This window comes from Papilio machaon, chromosome 7, assembly GCF_912999745.1.
Source record: "Papilio machaon chromosome 7, ilPapMach1.1, whole genome shotgun sequence".
NCBI lineage: Eukaryota > Metazoa > Arthropoda > Insecta > Lepidoptera > Papilionidae > Papilio > Papilio machaon.
Window position 1 is genome coordinate 9267627 of NC_059992.1, and position 22009 is coordinate 9289635.

A 22009-nucleotide genomic window follows, 5' to 3' on the forward strand; every position below is an offset into this window, starting at 1 on the left:
TAGTTATTTTTTGCGTCGGCGGGGCGCGGGCGCGGGCGCGGTCGCGCGAGTGCCGTCAAGTTTTTGCGCGGCCGCGACGGCGCTGATTTGCATGCGCGCCAATAGCGGCGCGGCCACGCCCAGTGCGTTCCGCCGCGCCCTCTCCCGGCCCGTTAGTGACGTGGCCGTCGCCGCCGAATCCGACACATTCAGCAGCGGCGTGCACGCTTTGCACGACAGCCTTCGGCGTCAGCACGCAGCACGCGGCGGCCGCAATTCATCCTCCTTGGTGGCATGATCCCATTTTATTAGCACTGGAATACTTAATCTATGAGAAATAAAACAGTTCCTTCTTGAATGCCATTTCTCTTCAATTGTTTTTTTTTTTGAACTGCGTGTCCGATAAGTCTGTTTTGAGTCGTGGGGTAAGGGGCGCGGGGCGCGCGGATGGGGGAGAGAAGAGGTGACAATAAACTAGGGTTATCAGATGGACATAATAAATGCGCGACTGCAAATGGAATTTGCAAAGTAAGCCGATGAGGTCCCCGGGGGCCCGGCGGCGGGCGAGAGGTCGCGGCGGGCGGGGGGTGCGGCGGGCTGACCGCCGTTAACAACTCCTTCTGTTGACAAATAGCGGTGCATTGCCGCGCGCTGGGACCTCACCTTTGTCCATAAAAGTAAATTAGAATATAAAGTTCACATTTCGCTTTGACCGCTTTAATAAATGAAGTAGGTACTTTTTCATTTTTACTTTTCAGACATAACATCGCTATTATAATAAATAAGTTGTTTTGCGCCGTGGTACCTACATACATACAGCGGCTTAGAGATAATAACCTTAACCTTATTTAAAAAAACCCACTGATTGCGGCTGTAATGGATAAAATAACGCCATAATTTTTTTTTTATTGAAATTTATTAGATATAAAATATAACGTTATATTTAACATTTTCTTACTAGAAAACATTCAACAAATTATTTAGCAAATTAAAAATCTTTGTAACGAGAGAGATTTAAAGTCTTTTTTCACAAATTTAGAAAGTCCACTTTCACTGCATGTGTTTTGTGCCGATGTAACACACTCTATGACACTCATGTAAAGATAACGATCAAGTAACACTTCGTTTACATGTTTAGACTCCAGGCTGAGACAAAACAATGTACACACGTACAAACTCACATACGAAAATCAGTACCCTCTTATCAGTCGGGTAATAGAAAAGGTCAGTGTTTAGTTTTAATTGTCTGGACAAACCTGCAATGGGTTTATAGACAATTTTATTGAAATACGTTGGATTGTGCCCTGTTTAATTTAAATAAATAACAAAAAATCAAGTAAAAAGTGTTTATCGGATAATGTAAATGAAATTGACTTATTTTAATGTCAAACAAAGAAAGACAACTAACTAGTGCTTTGGTTAATGATGACAGAGACCAAGAGAAGGAGTGTGCGGCAGATCGGACAACGCTCTGCAGCGGCAGCCGGGTCTGCACCCGAGAAAAACTTTCATTTATATGTGGCTGAATTATTATGAATATGTTTCTTGTGCTGATTGACACATTAGTTAAACCAACAATATAACTGTATATTTGTAATTGTCTGTAACTATCTGATATTTATTATTGGTATTGTCTAGCTGTCAGTCTTCCATGTAAGTAAATAAATATATCAAACTTTTTTTAATCAGTTTTTTTATCAGAATTCTTTACCTATGAAACTAACATACTTAATCTTAATGCTTTAATAAAGAACTAAACTACATTGTATTTCTGTACATAATAAAAAAAAACAACATATAATGTTGAACTTAGAAATATGTATTTTGTCTATGAACATGACATTCTATAAAACATTAAATTAAAATTATAAAAGAGGACAAAGTAACACGAAATGAAACAGATCAGTGTGTCTAGCAGGAATATTTGTGATAAGCGCTATCATAGCGTCACCGACAAAATTGGTATTAACATTTGTGCAGCGCCCCCTATCGCCCATAAAGTATACCAAAATGTCATACAAATTTTGACACAGTTGACAATGATTAAGACGTAGGCGATTGTCACAAATATTTGTATTAGGCCTGTTGCGGACCTTTTTGCTATTTTGATAGCTTATGTAGTTTTCTATTATTGACAATTTATATACATTTATTTTCTTGACGTTTGGCTGTCGATTACCCTTTTTCTTTCTATTTCTTAATTATTTGTAATTTATTTAAATATAGTCATTTGCAGAGTAATTGGTTTGGTCATTTCATTTTGTTCACTTCATTTTGGTCCTTCACCCGTAAGTTTCCAGCGTACCTATTTTTCACTACGTAGCTTTACTTATTCATTCATTTCGTAGTACATATTTGCTTTCACTTTCACTACTTTTTTAGAGGCATCTCCGCAGTAGGGCGCGAGCAATTAGTCGTTCCGCCTCCCGGCCACCAGGCACCTCTGCCGGCCACTGGGTCAACTGCATCCCCTATTAACCGTTTTGTTCTTCAGACACAACTTTTAAACGTCACTAAAGCGTCCGAGGCGGCCGAGCTAACACGACCGCTCATTTCCACGGAGCTTGATCAGAGTAGCCTGCTTCAAGCTGTTGCTGACACTGCAGCTGCGGCTAAGGCGCTTGCTACTTCGCACCATCATAATTAAGAAATAGAAAGAAAAAGGTTAATCGACAGCCAAACGTCAAGAAAACAAATATATGTGATTGTCAATAATAGAAAACTACATAAGCTATCAAAATAGCAAAAAGGTCCGCAACAAGGCCAACTGAACTGGAATAAGTAAGAACACACTATTCAGATAAGAGCGTTCGACAAAATCGAATAACTCATTAATACGCAATGGAATTGATTCAGACGCGACGTGTAAATTACGATCCGGTTCCATCAAAAACGGTGATAAACAACTGGGCAACGCTACCTCTGTGCAGTGATGTAATCAGTTCTGTACATATATCGACGCTGGAAAGCGTAAACGCTGTAACCCCGAAAGTATGAACTTTACAGGAGAGCCAAAAAATGATAACTCGTGAGCTGATACGTCTACAAGCATGCGGTATTTAGCAATGTTGTGTAGTTTGTGCTAACCTATAATAAAATCATTATCGTTTGATAATGGTTGAAATTATTAACGTGTGAAAAACATATTCGCGATTTCAAGGGTTACAGCGTTTATTCTTTCCAGCGTCGATATGTATATTTCAATTTTGTTTACAATAAAAGCGAAACAGCCATACCTTCAAGTGTATTGTAAATCAACTTATATTTTTTATATCATAAAGTAGCAAACGTACAAGCGGCTACCTGAATACGTCGATATAGCGAAGCGACCGCTATCCATCGACATCCGCAATTGTAGATGCGTTGCCTACCTTTCAACAAAAGGTAGGCAACTACAGAAAAAGGATACAGCCTCTTCCTCTGCGTCCCCTCCTGCGTCATATCCACTTTCCCTTTTCAGCCTCTCCTTATTAGAAAAGGGTAGGAAGGGAAAGGGGACCAAAATTAGGCCTGTGTTCTGTGTTGTCGTGGTATTGCACAGGGCGGGCCGACACTCGTGCAACAGATGGAACTAATATTATACATGTTAAACTTTAAATGGATGTTTCTTATTACGTATCTCCAGAACGACTAAACCGATCTCGCTGAAATTTTACGTAGTTGTAGAACATAGTCTGGAAGAATACATAAGCTACTAATCAAGTTTTTTTTAGCTCCTCGTGGACGGAGTCGCGGCCGACAACTAGTCATTGTATAAATACGGAAACAAAAACTTTGTACTTTACGCCAATGGATGAACTTGATAGAAACAGTTAATAATGCGCGGAAGTGCATAAAGATCATTTTGATATAAACAAAATTCTTTGGTTTTGAATTATAGTAAAATATATAATAATGTACGACGGCTACTAGTTTAAATATGTAGTTATAAGTTATTAACGTAAATGACTTTGTTATACGGACAATGGCAAAGTCACTCGTAACTGTCCAATGAAAAGGGTAAACATTGAGATTGTTTGGACGAGTGAGGAACGAATATTGAAGGGTGAGGTGATCGAATAACATTAAAGGAAAAAACATTTTACCCCAGTGAGATGCGATCCGCTGTCACCGGATATTGATGCGGGATTAATGTACGCGAGCTTCTCGCCCAAACAACCTCCGCCTTCTCGGATGCCTCTGCCTCCCCGGCTATCTTGGCTATCTGCACACCTCTGCTGCCTCGACCGCTTTTGCCATCTCTCCTGACTGTTCCACCACTGTTGCCCCCTGCATCCCCCAATACCTTTACCATGAGTGGCACGGAATTCATGAAAGACAATGCCAGTTGACAAATGGACCTATCGCTGCATTTTCGGTAGATTTTAAGAAGTATGCGACACAGTACCTGACGCGGTAGCTCCTTCGACCTCCCCCGCTATAAAACACCCCGGCCCTAGCGAGCGGCTATCATATTTCACAGGAAAGGGTTGTAAGAATCGACAAGTTTATTCGTGCTCGCCGCAAAGCTTTAACGTCGCCGCCATAGAGCTCACAGTCATCGGGCGACGGGACAGGCGCGGCGGGCACTTCGAGCTGTTGACACACGACAGAAATTAAACTGCGTACCCAATACCCGGTGCGCGGGATGCGGGCGTCAGGGCTGGATCGCGCGGCCGCTGCATTGCGTGCCAGTGATGGCTACATATATTTTAACATAACATTGTCAACCCTGTAGCCTTTTACAATAACATGTAAGAAAACAACTCCCCGGATATCTCCGTAATATAAATTAATTTCGTCTTGATTTTACAACCGTTTACAGCAAAAATTTAACAACGTACACTAACTCATTTAGAGGAATAACTAATATGTTTCAACGAAGGACCTCAAAAGCAAAATATTCCGTAGCGCCGCCGGGCTACATCTGATATTAACGGGCCGCTAGTTCATAATATTCATATTTCGTACACACGATATATTCGCATTACATACCACATACAAAAAAAATATATATTTAAAATTTTTTGTCTCCTTTTCCGCAAGCCCGTGTTTGATTTTGAAAGAAACGGTTTTTTATGGAAAGTAGATTATTAAGCTGGTGTACCTATCATACATACTGATGAAGTTGCCGGCGACTCCTGATGATAAACAAATCGTATGTGAATGTTCACTTGCACCTCGACCTCGACACACAAGCCACGCGCAGCCCTGCGCCCGCAGCCGCGGCCCTTTAACAAGATAAATATCCTAAACGTTCCCGGACAATTATGACCCGCCGCGCGCCGCGCGCCGCGCCCCGCGCCCTCGCCGCCACATCTGGCGCGCGGTGACTCACGTCAGGACGCATAGGATGGCGGACCGTCAACACAGTACGTGTTGTGCCACCTGACGCCTATTGGTAAAAGATAAGGTGTTGTGCTTACTGTTGTTAAGGTCAACGTGCACACTAATGTGTCGTGTCGTGCCGTGTCGTGCAGTGTCGTGACTTGCTCCGGCGTCACTTCTGAGTAGGACATATGAAACCTTTGCAGAGTTTAAACAAGGGTTGTACCGAAGGTTTTCTTAGTTTAGTTAAATCCCTCGGCTCTGCGGATGCGGAGATTAATATTGTTAAAAAAATTACTAAATCCTTATTTTGGTTTACTGTTCATTATGTATCTAAACATTTTCATAAAAATATCTATAGGTACCTATTGTTTCCACATCATGAGGAAGTTATTAGTATCATCACTTTTCGTTTTATCTTAATCGAGTTCGACTCAAACGAGTGGACACATCGCCCAGACTCACTTCTATCTCATTGTAAATCAACGTAAATAAAACTCTGCATGAAAAATGCAGAACTTTGAACTAGTTAAAGTGTAAACCTGCTACATAATGTTTTCTTCGGATTTGCGTAGTAAATTCGATGACGACCTTCAATTTCTCTTAATAGCAAAACTTGGTGAGGCGAAAAAAAAGCTGCACACGTACAGTGAGGGAGGGGGACGGGACCGACTACAATTTTCTACAAGTAGGAAACGATTATAGAAGCTAGATTTCTTAACCGTATCATTTGCTAAATGCAACAGACGGTAATTACATGATACTACTTGTAATATATTCCTAGTTACCTACTAAAGGTTAACGCACATTTGTCCACCACTAATCGACTTGGGGCGGCCGGCGGCGGCCACCGCCTCGCTTTGCGATAGCCGCGAGGAAACGCGTGCCGTCAACCCGAGCAAGCGAGAATGACGTCTCGTTTAGCTAACACAAAGCTACAAACTTTCGCTTTTATAATATCAGTAAATTTGTTCATTTCAATCTGAGACAAATCGGGCTTTTAATAAATTTTCACGTACATCACGGAAACTGCACGGTCGCCCCCGCCGTGTCCCCACCGTGCCCCCGCCGTGCCCCGCCGTGCCCGCCGAGCAGGAGCTGTTGAGCGGGCGCACGTGTGAAATCGTAAATGAGTGTTCCCGCGTCCACGCGACACTCACCTGCGGCGCGTCATTATAAAGCCATCTGCCCCGCGCCCCGCTACCCCGCGCACTCGCGCCTCTCCCCGGCCCGCCCGCGCTCTCTCTGTACATTTTACTTTTTTCTGCACGGCAATAACAGCGTAATTTCATTATCCTTTTATAGCCATTTTATCTTTATGCGATTCCGTCGCGGTGCGGCGAGCCGATGCAGATTTGATTGCGCGCGCGCGCCGCCGCGTCGCCGATCGAGACGCGGCGCGCTGCGCTCCGCAATCGATTTCGCATGCGCCTTCACTCGTTCTCTTGCAACATTAACGCCGTCGCCATTTTAATGTTTTTATGTTGGAACTTACGAAGCGGGTTCTTTTCTTCCTCGGAATGAGCGTAAAAATTCCCGAGATATTACAAAAAATCAACGGCAGCAAACCTCGCATTGCATTGCGGCCGCGCTGGCTCAGCGTATCTTAATACAATATTGATCAAACGTCAAGTGTTGTCGACGTTGTTGCACTACCGCAGAGGACGCCGGCTGTGCGGCTGTGCGGCTGTGCACTACTCACAGCAATGCGTTTAATACCTATATCACAATATTCGAAGAAATGAAATGAGTTATTGAACTTGATATTTACCATTAAGATTAATAATAACGGTTGTCGAGAGGACCTGTTATTAGCTCCCTGTTTACTTATCACCTTTATACCTACTTTGTAAAAAGTGCTTGTTCATCTTTCAACAAATATTTTTTTTGTAATAATTGTTGACGACTAAATAAGTTATGGGATGTTCAATAATATTATTAGAACAGGTTATGTTGCGGTGCAATGCGGTGTGCAGTCCCGAGTTAAACCAGCAATCGTCCAGCTGAGGAGGCCGCCTAGTCTGTAGTAATTTGCTTAATTGCAAAATATGCTTTAAACGGCTCACTCTGATACATATGTGATGGAATAGAAAAGGCAATAGGAATTTTAGTTAAAGGAAGCCGATGCAATTTGTCATGTGTAGGCTCATACGCCCGTAAAACAGTGGTATAGGCAGAGACTGCACATAGGAACAGACAATATGGCGCGATCCTGGCACATCTCTTTCTCATGTACACCTAAATCTATACATTTGTTCGGTTACAGGTATTGTGATCTTAGTTACGACATATGTAGATAGGCTTTTTGATTGCGTGTCCGGCCAAAATAAACGGTTTTCCGGCTTTTGTTAGGCGTTTTACATTTCCCAAACGAGAGTGTACCTATTAATACTGAGACAAAATCCTAAATAATATAGGGTGTCCGACCTTTCTACCCAAATGTCTGGCTAAACTGGCTGGTCTGCCCGGCTAGCAGGTTTGGCGACCTGGCAACCTTAGTCGGATCAAATAATTTTAGGCGATCCGTTGTTCGTTTGCCCCCTTCTCTTATAAAAAAAAGTTACTGCTATGAGGACGCCTAAGCTGTACCCCGGCTACTTTCCGGCCCCGGGGCTTATTAAATATCTCTTGTTCAGTTCTTTTTATTAAGAATACGAAATGGCATTGTAAAAGTCCATATGAAACAGAATTTAACATGATTGCCTCGTATTTGTGCGTCATGGTAGCTGAGCCTAATTCAATAATAATTCGTTTCCATTAAGTGGTGTTCGTCGGTGAGCGTCATCAGCGCAGCGCGCGGCGTGCGGCGTGCGGCGGTTCTCACGCTGCCCCGCTGCCAGCGCAATTACACAATTGTCGCGCCGCACCGTCCGCCGCCGACACACTGCGCCTATTGCCTCTTGTGCATATCGCGCCCGCATATAATATGCCTTTCTAGGCACTGTGTCTGAGGATACATACATATTTGTGTGTAATAGGTTGTCCGGAAAGTTAGGTATTGGAGAAGAGCCCTGAATAGATTAAAATTATTGAAAACACTCGACATGTGTACTTATTCTAAAAGAACATAACTTTAGCCATATTTGGAAAAAAGTTTGGTTTTAATTCGTTAGATTTTATAAGTTTCACACGCCTTAGAATAGAAAGGAAAATAAAAAAGTGTTATATGCATTCCTGCCGCCCTTTACTATAAGGGCAATATGCCACAGAAGCAAATAAGAATAATAAGATATAAGTTGTCTCTGGTGAACAGCTCAAGGGTTCTCTCACTCATTGGTTCATATTAAAACTCATAAGACGACCATGAGGTCGTGGAACAAAATGGTACTTGTTTAATTTTATAAATATATATTTCTTTAAAGAACGGAGTTTAAATTCTCTTTAAAAATCAGTGGATTTTCCTGACAACTCAATGTACCTATAGCACTGCCTTGACTTTACCGTGACCTTGTCTTTATTCGGTAACGTTTGTGATTTAAATATTAAAATGTAATATCTAGTTAATATCTACATTGTGCTATTGTTTACCAATGTTTCATTTTGAAAATATAATTGACTAAATCTAGGGGGTGTTTATTGTCATCAAGACAGTTGGAATGGTTGTGGTGCCGCGTTGTCGGCCGCTGCCGCGTCACCGCCTCTGCAGATGCTCGAGGCGAGGAGGACGCCTTACGCAAATCCGTTAATTGTCGGCGCCGCTCTGTGGTTAGGCGCCATAAATCTAGTGACCTCGCGCGAATCATTCAAAGAGGCCGCTGCCGTGGGAGCCGCGCTCTTACCGCACACCCCGCCCCGCTTACCCCCCGCGCACTTCGCCGGCTTCTGCTGTCGTTAAGTCCTGCTTGGAGTCAGCTGAATACAGCATTATTGTATGTGAGATACGTTCATATTGAACTTGAATAAGAAATGCTTAAGGAGTCCCTTAGTGTAAACATCTTAGAAAAGGTCTGCAAAAAAAACCGCAAAAAATATTAGGTATTCTTGTCCGTTATCTTTGTAGTCGGAGTCAATTAATTCACAGCTGTCTAGCTGACAAGTATAATAAGAAATAACAGAAAAACTCGTTATGCATCTATTGAAGTCTAAGGCCGGTGCTCACCTCTGCTGAGCATTCCTGAACTATACGGATATTAAAGACGTTCGGCTGATGCATCGCGGTAAAATCTACTCCAATATTCATTTCTTGTTTCCGCCGTAAATCTACATAACGACAGCACTCAAGCCGTACCTGTACTTAGCTTGGTTGACCGCGACAATACAATGTGCGGGTGTCGGCAAGTAGCCGGTGTGAAGAGGCCACTGGCAGCGCGGAGCTAGTTACTGCGGCCAGCGCTGATTCATAGCCGCGACCGCGCGCTCTTCCTGCTGTCGCGATAGCACCTTATCGCGCCGTCGTCGCACAATCCGCGTTCCCACTATCGCGACATCTGCCTGAAATATTCCACAGCGGCTACAATGCTCCGCTTATTTGGCGCATCGGCGGCGGCGTGAGGCTGCGTTGTCGTGCGGCGGCCGGTCCATGGTGCGCCCGCGAACAATAGCGACCTGCGCTCGCGTAATTCACGCCGTCATGCAAAGTGACCGCGGGCGCGTGCCGGCGGGGTGCGGGGCGGGGGCGGGGGTGGGCATTTGAATGCGCTGCGCAGCGCGGGGCGGGCGCGGGGCGGGCGGGGGCGGGCGCGGCGCAGGCGCAGGCAGATAGCATCACCTCGTTAGCGGTATCGCATGCGCAGTAATTGGCACCGACGACGCGGGCCGACACCGCTCATGGTGCGCGAATATAAATGCACCTTATCAATTTTTCGTATTTCGCGCGAGAAATGATAATTTTAATAGATCGAGGTGTTGCTTTGTTTATGCGAATATCTGATATCGTTTATTGCAAAACTCGTGGTCAATTACGAATACGACCGGCCAACGCGCACGCTCACGCCACCATTATGACCACTTTGTATAACTGGGGTGGACAGCAAGCTGGGTAGCCGAGCGATCGAGCAGAAAGAACGGAGCGGCCTGCACAAGTCCGCTTTGCTCTCCCTTTGGCCATGGCAATGGATGTCATATTTTAGGACTTAAGACTAATTTTAAAACCGCACAACTTGCCATTTCCCTAGTCTTTCCAGAGCTCTTTTATAAATATTAACGTAAGTATATTATGCGCGGCACAAAATGATGATATTTGAATATTGTCTGCGCCGCCGCGGCCGCGCTAATGGCCGAGAGGTGTCGCCTTGTGTCGTGCATCTGCATACAATGCGCTGCGCAACAATCTCGCCAAAAATCATACAACAAGTATATTGCATTGTTTAAATCAAAGAAAGATAATAGATAAGTTTAACGTTCGTTAAAATACAGCGCGTTTACTTTAACAGTTTAAAACTCATCAGGAAGTACCTACACAAGTTAGGGGTGTCTAGGCCATAGTCAACCACGTTGGCCCAGTGCTGGTTGGTTGACTTCACTCATATCTTTGAACTTCTTCGTTTGTATTTCTCATCATGTATTCACATGATGTTGTTGCGGTGCTGATAACGCAAAACCATTTAAAAAAAATTGTCTTTTTGTTTGTCTGCGAGCTCACGTTTATAATCTCAGGAACATCAACTAGACTGATTTTGAAGGTAAAATAGCTGTCGCACGCGAGAACATATATATGTATTATATTATTGGCTACTGTTTCTACAATAATTCCGCGCTGACGAAGTCGCGAGCACCAGCTTATGTTAATTAACATGTCTCACAAACTTACTTTTATCAAGCTTTTTAGCTTTTATAATATTTTCTGATTTGTTATAGTTTAATGTGCATTAATAAAAAGGAAAGTAATCTATTCACAACTTAATAAAAATACAAAAACCCGATCGAGTCAAATTTTAAAGGACGAAATAACGCCATTTATTTTATGCATTTTTAAACAAAGATTTTAATTTTTTTAATTCAAATTTAATAAACTGTAATGTTATATGTAACATCCACTTTCTCATTTTACTATATACTCGAAAACATTATTTAGCAATGTAAATAAAAAAGTAATGGCAACTGAGGTTCTAACTTGTATTTCTCTAATGTAGAAGTGTACCTAATTCTTTCGTCTAGTGCTTGTGTTTTGTGCCAATTTAATGTATACCCAATGATAGTCCGCGGGAAAATACTACAAAACGACACTTCATTCTTCAAAATCGGTGCAATCGTTTAGTCTCTGGACCGCTTTAATTAATTCACAAATAAATACAAACTCAAGTACATAATTACAGACGCATGAATAACATTATCCTCTTGTCAGTCAGGTAATTAGCAAAAGATCGATCAAACCTCGCGACGAAGCCTGCGACGCGGCTGCGACCGATGTGTGCCAAATCCATCGCCAGCCCGCGCCCCCGCCCTCGCCCCTCGCCGTGCATAAATTACTGCCGCCGCCGGCCGTCGCTTAATGCGTTCATTATCGCCGTTTTTTGGCCGCTATCGCAATTACTTCACGCTTTTTTATCCGATTCCCCTCCCGCGACCGCCATGCCGCCTCGCCCCCGGCCGGCGCGCGGCGGTAGGCCTGACGGCATCTCCAGTTTGAACCTTGTACCTCCGCCGCAAATTCCGTCTTCATGCGTTTGTACTTACCATCATAACATAGTAGTACATTTTCAAAATCGTATTATCTATTAAACTACTAAAATTAATTTTTAAATAAAAACCATTAAATGACTTTGTTTACAAGTATACGTATTTCGCATTACTAAAGTATGATCATGAAAAGGGTCACAAGAAAAAATTAGACGAAAAAGTCCTAATTTAATTTTTATTTCATTAATATCTGATGTTGCGTCCACATACTGTAATTTAATCATCCAGTGGGTTTGGCAAACTTACTGTGCACCTAATATTATTCAATTATTGCACATTCACACTTAGAGATGACGAGGTTTTTATCAACCTTATTTAATCAAAGAATAAATGTGAAAGGAACCAGAAGTCAAAAGTTAGATAACACTACAGAAAGAAATGTTTTTATTTTTAAAGTTTTTTCAGACATTTCTTCTTAGAAGACTATCGACTGAGCGCATTGTGCATTACAAAAATACATTATTGTGCAGGCAGAGATCACCTCCTACTACAATAAAAGCTTTAAAATAGGACGTGATGGAAGAATGAGGAAATACTTGTATTCCACAGCAACACATAGTCAGTGACCAGCAGCTGATGCTGTCTGGTAGTGACACGTTCGCCCGGGGCAGTCGGGGCAGTGACACGAGTGCTGGGTGTGTGGGGGGGCGCGGGCAATGGGGTCGCGCGCCGCTGATCAAAATTTATGTCAGATTAATTACGGGCGGTTCGCGAAATAAGTAAATCGAGACGATAACGTGTGCGGGACACGGAAACCGTTTTAGCGAATTAGCATCTAATTAGGACGTTACTAAAGGTGCACCGACACATTATCTGCTTTAAATGCTTAATTGCCGGTTGAGTCTGCCGGGCGCTCTCCGCCTGGAAGATAATAATAATTACATACTTTAATAACCTATCGTTAGTTAGAATAACAAAAAAATCCGACTGACTCTAATAGCACCACCTATCGGTTGCGTTTTAAAACAAAAATACAATATATTTTTTAAATTGATGTTCAATAAACTGTTATGTTTGTTGTAACATTTTCTTATTTTGAAATAAAGTTGAAAATATAGAAAAAAAGTATTTAGCAATGAAAAAGTTTTGGCGAGTGAGATTTGAATTCGCTTGTTTTATCAATTTTTTTAATTAAATTTCTCACGTCCATTATGTCTTTTTTTGTCTTTAAAGTAATAAAATCGCACTCGTCAAAATGGGTTCAGACGATTAGATTTCAGGCCGACACAATGGAATATACTTAACAAACAATCCCACAACATAAAGACTTACATTCGCGCGTAAAACATTACCATCTTTGACAGTCGAGTAAAAAATTAAACTCGTACCTCATTATTCATGATAAGATGTGCCGGCGGCAAATCAAAAATTGGGCAGACTGATTGTGATTTCTAGAAAGGAAAAAGTTTAACATTGCCGTTTATAGGATTATAAATGTCGGATAATTGTTTGATGAGACATCACTGTCAGTGAGCAATTGAGATCGGGTCCCGACACTACTTTTCGGTCTTGTGCTTTACGTACAAATGTTAACAGTTACTGTCACTTATGCATGTGGTCCGCCGCAGGCTGCGTTCTCGAGTGTGCCACGAACACGCTTCGCGCCGGCATCGCGATGGCTTACTTCAGCGGTGGCGTATCGCTATCGCGCGGGCATCGACGGAGACGACGTGCGGCCGCGCTGGGCCTGGCCCGGCTGCCGGCCCGCGCAGCTTCCCACGGGAGCGGAGTGAGCGGTGTCATCAGCGCGACTCACTCGATACAGATCCATGACGGCGATCACGTGCGCTTTATTTTCTTTTCTTGCCTCAAATAGCACTAAACCTCTCACGCTTTGTGCTTTTTGCGCAATGCTTTCATATAATATTAACTTTTTAATTTGGTTTATACAACATTACGTTTGAAGAAACGTCAAACAGGAAATTTTGAAGAAGAAACTTGCTTTTTCGTATAACATTTTCATAGTTTTACCTTTACTAACTTTTTAAGCGCGGCGGTGGGCGCGGTGGGCGCGGTGGGCGCGGTGGGCGCGGGGTTAGAGAGCCGCTTGGCATGCGATGCGCGCGCCGCGCACCTGCGCCGCGCCTGACTTGCATACGCCGCCACCTCCATTCACTGAATATTGTTCTCTCGAGTGACGCGACGATCTATTCCACTAATCGATTGCGTTTCTTGAATTACATATTAAGTACTTATAATAAAGTTGGCGAGGCGTGGGAGGTGTCCTTGTAGCTGCACGTGCGCCTCGACTGCGCCATCTTCCGCCTTCTCCGTGTTGCTTGTTGTGGTCGAGGCGACAGTCGATCTCCTTGCTGTCCTTTTTAACCGATCTCTCGGTCTATGCACAACAACAACAATTTGTTTTTGCTGTCGGTGCCTGCACGGCCGCGCCGCAGTTAGGCGTGGCTCGCTAACGCATAACCACCGCTACGATCTTTTGAACCGAGTGTGCGTATTAATAATTTTGATTTTAGATTTTAATAGCCTGTGTGAATATTCTTAGGTCGGACTGTAGAGCGACATAGTGCGCCGCCGGCTCGGACGCTCCGGCGTACGCACACAAATCATTCCGTTCCCACTGTAAGCGTGAACGTGCGCGCGACGCATATTCTAATCAGTCATGAATCATCAATAAAGTAATGTATTTAGAGGCAGATAGGCGATCGTCAGGTGCGACGGCGCGCCGGTCGGACCAGGTGCGGTTCCGAGGAGCTTCCTTCTCCGAACTCTCGCCGCGCCGCCCGCGACCCGCAAGCGCCCCGTCCGCGCTTGACGCTATTGTGATGCCGCACGCGCCGCTCATACCGATGCGATCTCCATTATTGCCCGTCCGGCCTCGCGGTACCCTGCCAGCGAGCCCCCGCCCCGCGCCCGCGTCCTCGCCCTCGTTCCTGTCATCACAACGTCAATCGCAACCCAAATATATTAAAATCTTGTCACCTAACTTTAGTATAAAAAAATAGTTCCAGTGGCCTGTAAACAATCCTACTTAGTTTTACAAGTGGCTGAGGGAGATTAAGTGCTAGTGCGGGGTGTGGGGTGCCGGGTACGGGGTGCGGTGATAGAGCAGCACGAGGTGAATTAATTAGCAACGGAGTTCGCGGGCGCGGGGGACGTGACATCAATTCCAAGCGGGCCATAAACGAGATTCGCCGAAACAAACGCTTCCTGATCTAAACAATGTAACCGTCGCGTCAGCGCCACCGAGGTCGTATGTTTTTACAGCACCAGAGGGCGAAGGAGCGAACCGCCACCAACACTAATGTTACAATATCGATGCGACTGCCTACACACACGTGCGTGTGTATGTGTGTGTGTGTGTGTGAATTACATCTCAAATTAAATTTAAGTTAAAAAGATGGATGGCAGATGGATACGTTGCCGATATTTAACGTATGATGAGAGCATGTGAAGAAAATGGATGTTTTCTCTCCTGTACCTACATTCACTTCTCATTCGCATCCCTTCATTAATAGGAAAGGGTGGGAAGGCAATGCCGAATAAAATTTGGCCTTCGGCATCACACTCGTTCGATGAAATGCTGAAGTACTTCCACTTGTGACGTGTGGTCTGCATGGTCTCGACCAGAGTGTCGCGCCTTCATCGTCGGGGTCCACCTCGTAACTTCACTGCATACACCGGTCAATAGACGTTTCATCGGATTCCTTTCTCGCTCCGCTCATGAGAGCGAAGAAAGAATTAAATTTCAAAATATACTAGCTTTGTTACATGTTATCTATTTCTCCGGTCTTCTCATGTTATACATAACAAAGTAAGGGAGCACTGGCTGTCACTCTTCGACAAAAAAAATAACAGTTAAGTGGCTATTACACTGCAAACTTGCACATTAGCTATGTGGGGCTATTTCACACAGAAGCAAATACAGTTACGTAGGATGTGTACAGTCGGCGCCTGCAGGCGGCGGTCAAGGTCGGCGGCGCGGGCGGCGGAAAGGTCAGTCTGCTGTCACCACTCGCACCAGTTTTTACTCCACACGATAACGGTTAACGGACCTCGTGTTTAGTATAGCATTAGTACGACCAGTACACAATAGCATTAGCATTATAGTTGGAAAACGTAATTGCACATCCGAGCTAGGACTCGGATAACAGGTTTAAAGTATTCTTTTATCGATTCATGACTTTATTAATGCCAAGTTGTGATAAGTACAGACAGACACGATGGTGCGAGAGCTGACTGTTTGTAGATCTGTCGTTGGCGAGCCGCGCGCCACTTGTTTAGAATGAAGTGCAGGTCGATGTGCAGACCGCCAGCCGCTGTGTGACAGCTGTGACAGTGTTGTGACCGCACACTCAGGTCCGATGCGATTTTATGCACATTTGGTTCCAATGGAGATGCTGTGAATGATCGATAAGCGGCGAGCGACGGCGGCGGCGGACCGAGATGATTGCTGCGCCCTGCGGCGGACCGATAGCGACCGCCCGCCTCCGGCGACTCTCCCTTCATCGCAGCTCCTCGTTAAACACATTCATAAAAACGTTTACAGTCACTTTTCGAGACTTCTTTTTCGCCGCCACTTGCTGCCAAGCCATGTGATACAAACTCTTTACAAATAGAACCGCAAAGTAGTATTGCTAATGTAATAACAGAAAAGAAATCCGACGTATTCGCTTTAGATTTTATAGAAAACCAATTAAGTGTTTAAATTACTAGCAATCGCCTGCGACTTCTCATCACGGATACTTTTTCTAAGACCGTTTCATAGAAAGAACTAGTAAGTTTGAGTATTAGAAGTAATTTTAGTTAATCTTAAGTTCATGTTGACAAGTTGAGATACATTCTTAATTTCTTAATTAATTAGTACGTGTTTGTAAAACTGGTGACCGACATTTAATTAGTCGTGAGGTTACGATGTCTTTCAGGTTGCATTTTGTTGAACTATACGAGTTAATTCCCCCATCCCCATTCTACCATCGATAGTTTTAACATACGACAAGACTCCATCATTTTAGGAATAGTTGATGTTCGGCGTGTTGTGTATAATAATTGTGCGTACCACAAAGGAGTAGAAAATATTTTTTTATAGTAGGTATAAGGTGTCAATCGAGTGACGCTACCATAGACACTTGCAGATGCTTTGCCTACCTTTAATCGACAGAGGAGGGTACGCACAGAAAAATGATATTTCGCATTCCTCAGCTAAATCCACGTCCCCGTACCATCACTTGACGGGAATAGGACACACACTCTTTAGACGAAACTCTTCCTCTACACGTCTGTTTTTTGTGTAGAAGTGGTATTGCACCGGGCGAGCCGTACAATTCTTGCAACAGATGTTACTGTTGCTGGTGTCTACTACCTACTGTTAACAATCACAGATATCAGTGTTTTCATACAAATATGACGTAGGGGCCTGCAGGAATAGTGAATAGTAACTTGCTAAAGTAACGCGTACTGTCTTTAAGCCACATCACACCGCTTGGGCTCGTGATCGGGCGCTACTCCATTATTCATTTTAAAAAAGTGAATTCACTCTCTGAATACAATCTTTTAAGCTTGACTCCCTGAGTTAAGTACTCATAATTTAAATTATTTGCGTTATTTTTAAGTTTGAGTGTTGGTTTTGGTACAGCCCCAGGCAGGCTCGCGCTCGCGACTTTCGCCCCTCTGCTCGATCGGTAAGGTTGACTTTCCCTCGCGGCCTACACTCATATTATCGCCTAGAAATTCTAATGTGGCGCGCGTCTTCGATAAAAAAACACACCGCTCGGAAAACTTGCATACATTATTGAAGGAGATGCCCCGCCCCCGCTCCCGTCACCGCCCCCAGATTTTGGCCGGTGTCTTTTTGATTCTAGTTTACATGATCGATAAAATTAAAAAATGTGTTAAAATTAAAAGCGATATGTTTTTTACAGCGAGGGAGCGGGTCTCGCGGCTGGGGGCAGTGCCCGGCGGCGGTGCTGCGCCGTTTGCACTACCCGGCGGCGCGGCTGAGGCGGCTGCTGCGCGCCCACTGCTCGGCGCCCGCGCCCGCCTCCTCGTCACCAGGTACCTCACCACTGCTACTACAGACGTCATGATGATGAATCATAAGATAAAGGAAACGTTTGGGTTTAGTGAACCATTGAGTATCATAAAAGCAATATCGAGTTAAACGCAACAATTATCCTTTTCGGATTTCATGTTCAATTATGTAGGTATTATTTTCATCGACAAACGTAACGACTTACGTTTTACGTTACTTTTGTTTCGCAGTAGAGGGTGAGTAGGTAGTGGAGTAGTGCGCGGCCGCCGCAGCCGCAGCTGCGCATTGCTACTTGTGCGTCTGAGAGCCACTGTCTTATACTAGCCAGCTCGACAGTTGTGTTTAAATGAAAATCTCTCTAACAACTCTTCAACAAATGACAGCGAGTTTGCATTGTAGTTATTGTGTAACTGTTTGTTAACATTTGATATTAAGTACAGTCCCTTCGTAATGAGTGACCACAAATCGCACTGACACAGTTTAGAAAGCAGTAGCACGGTAACTTAAACATTCTAAAGCACACGAAATATTTTATATTTTAAGACGTCTCAATTTAAACCATTTTCAATCTAGTCAATTAGGTACCTATAGTCAGGTCAATTTCATGTCTTAATTGAAAAGGTACAAATTCGCATACAACATTCGAGAAGGCTTCAGAATTCTCATACCATTATGTTTCGAACAATTCTATAATTTTCAGCTTTATTTGAATCATTGTAGCTATACCTACTACTATTTTTTTAATTCAATTTGACTGGACGTAGAAATACCAACCTTAGAAAAATATTATACAATAGGTACTTACCTACTTGATGGGGTTGAGTTGTCAAAGGAATTAACCTGTGTTACACCAAGTATGCGAGTGTGCGTGTCGAATGGTTTATTTGTTCCAGCTGATATCTCGTGTACAGATTTAAATGTGAATCTTGTTTGACACCTCCTTATTAATTCACCTGTTCATTTTATTGTACTTAATAAAAAAATTATATACTAAAATCTAAAATACTCAAACAAGTGTTTGTAGAAAAATATCGCAGTTGGTGATATTTCAATGTGAGAGCAGTTTGTGAGTGTGGAGGTGCTCGAGCGGGCACCGGGGGAGGGGGCGGGGAGGGGGTCGTATGTAAAGCGCGAGGAAAATCCATAGCGGGCCGCGGAAAACCCTTTTAATATACGGCACGTAAATAAGATCGGGTGGCGGGGGAGGGCCAGTGGGCCGTGCGGCGGGCGGTGGCGGGCGGCGGCGGTGGGCGGCGGCCCGCCATTGGCGGCGCGGCCCCGCCCTCGCACCTCGCGAAAAAAACTTCGGAAAAAAGCGCGGGCCGCGCGGCAGTGCCTCGCTCGCGCGCTTCTCGGGCGGACGTCTCTGTTCGGAGAGACGGCGCGACCCAGCTCCGGCGGCCGCGGCCGCGCCATGCCCGCGCTGGCACTGCGCGACCCGCGCGACCAGCCCCTCGACTGCTCGCTGCGCCTGCGCGCACCGCTCGCCTGGCCGTGCGCTCGCCCGCCGCCCGCCCACGGTCAGTAGTGCCCACGCGCCAACGCGCCCTCCACACAGTGCATTGTGTCAGTTGCCTATATGTAAAACATAAACGTATACAAACGTTACTAAGTATAGTGGTCGCACGCGAAAACAGTAAGTAAAGTTTTGTGTTGCCTCCCTGAGGATATGCCTCCGCCGCCGTCGCCATCGCAGTCGCCGTTCACCAAACGGGAAAACGTAAACATCCGGCAGTGACGGCCGAGCGCCGAGCGACATGCGACATGCGACACGCGACAAGCGACGCGTCAACAAGTTGTCAGGTGGCGCAAGGGTTGCGACCCTCGAGCTCGAGCCCTCGACGACATTAACTCGCCGCGCTCCTTTGTATGCCCGCTGCAAAACGATTCCTTTGACACGCCCCGAGTGCACTTCATCTCCGCATTGTATAGTGAAGAGACCCCGGCCCGGCCCCGGCTAGCGCCATTCAATTTATTCTATCAAAGTGCCGTCTTGTAATGTAATGGGTTCCCCGGCGGCCGCGGCGTGTCCGCTTTGAAGCGTCGCCGGCCCGCGTCAGGTGAGCCACAGCTCAGTGTTTTACAAGCTGCATTTTGGGTAGTGTGCATTTGATTTCCACAAAATAATTCCGCATCAACAATCTACCCACGGACGTTTAGACTTTCGCAATGAATGTTCCGCGCGTTCGAACAAATAGATGTAAATCTTCTTTCACTGTCCGCACAGTGAGGGATTCGAAAAAGTCCTTTTTCGTCCAAGTACGATGTGATGTGCTTCCAAGAGAAAAGAACTAGACCCTTGCTAAACTAGTGCGTGCCATATTTTGGCCACATCACCGCTTGGTGAGATGAATCGTGGTCAGGCGCTGTTTATTCATTAGAAGAAAAAGCTACGTTACGACACGACACGTCCCTGCATTTGTTCACACTGCACATTGGCACGGCCTTAGTCCGTAAATTACTAGTCGAGGTAAATATTAAAAAAACCTACACGACTTTAAAGTTTTGATTTCAAATAATAAAGGTTAACAGGAAATTGTACGTAACGAAAATAAAAGTCAATAAATCAGCTGTTACATTACAATCACATATTGAATTTGTTGCGGCTTTGAGTTGTTGTTGGAGGAGTGTGATTGAATTGGCACCTGCTCTACCGTATCTGAGGTGCGGCGGCGGCAAGAGCCTCCCGTGAGGAGCTGCAATTTGCATCGCTGACCCTAATGCCAACCAATCGCCAATTAAAACACGGGTCCGAACAATATATAGTATACCTATTTCGTATTATCATTTTTACTCCAATTTTTTTACTGTCTAGTCGTGACAAAGGATTAAAAAAAGATGAGGTTTGCAATTCTATGTTTTCAGCTTCATTTAAGTTTTACCAAGATACGACGAAAATTTTATTTATTACTTTCTCTTTGGGAGCCAATTGTATGCTAGTGTATATTATTTGATGCTTTTAAAAAGCGAGCTATTTGGAGATATTTATTGTCTCTTTAATTGTGATGTTCCTTACATATATTATTTCATCATAATAGTTAATATCTAGTAGTTCCTTTTTACCTGACTAACAAGAGGGTAAACTTTCTCGCGCTTATAAGTTCAATGTTTGTGGGTTTCTATCTATGAAAAATCTTTTGTGACGGCCTAGAGCGAAAAGACTAAATCGATTCGGTCGAATGAGGTGGCATTAGACACGCAGTCTTCCTGTCAATGTAATGATCAAGTACCAGCTAGTATTGAAATAAATTAACACAATAAATTATCTTAAGATTTACTGGTAAAGTCTAATATTTGCCAATTTATTGTGAAAGTTAATATAATTTTGGTTTATCGAGCATACCTACATTCACTTGGTATATCTCAATATTTAGGCCTACTACAAATACATGTCCACCTTTAGTTTATAACATAATATAATTTACTATGAAATATGTCTATATTTTACGGTTTCTTACAACAACCACTCTTTGCTCTAGAAAAAAACGTTATAAATGTCCATGTAATCTCCAGAGCATTTGATTTATTTATTTGTATGCACTACATTATTCTGATAAATAAATAAAAAAATTAAATAAAGAAGAAGAAGATTTCATTAATAGACAGGACATCGTCGAGAAGGGAAGGGCACTACTGATATGACAGAAAAGAAATCAGACATATAAGCTTTGCCACCCGCGCGAAGCCAGGACTGGTCGCTCTAGTTCAGACACAATGCGTAACTATTTTATCTCATAATATGTTTTGCGACTGTAGGGCGCTCGTGCAGCTCCTCGCCACGGTAGGGAAGCTGTTGCAAGCCCGCTCTCAAAGTTATCTTACAAAAATCAACTATAACCGAAGCTTTAATAACGGACTATTATAAGATTGCGATTGCTCTCGACATTTTCTGCTATTTTTTCGGCTAACTTTTAAGCAAACACCAGATATACGTTATAAATTATTACATCATAAAACTACTAAAAACGGAAAATACCACATTTTTATCTCCTTTTTATATAAAATTGTAATCAATGAAGTAGTAGACTGCTATCCTAACTGCAATACAGTATCCCTAGAATAATCGCTGAACAACCAACAAATAGTAAACAAACACCAAAAATTGTACCGCATTAA

General features: G+C 43.7%; 1 protein-coding gene across 1 annotated transcript in view; it reads left to right on the forward strand.

Annotated features, from left to right (window-relative positions):
* LOC123721140 overlaps positions 1–22009 on the forward strand; it is a 56494-nt gene that overhangs the window by 23127 nt on the left and 11358 nt on the right. Inside the window, exon 2 of the mRNA XM_045678680.1 lies at positions 17784–17916. Coding sequence (XP_045534636.1) covers positions 17784–17916 — 133 coding nt within the window. The remainder of the gene's footprint in view (positions 1–17783; positions 17917–22009) is intronic.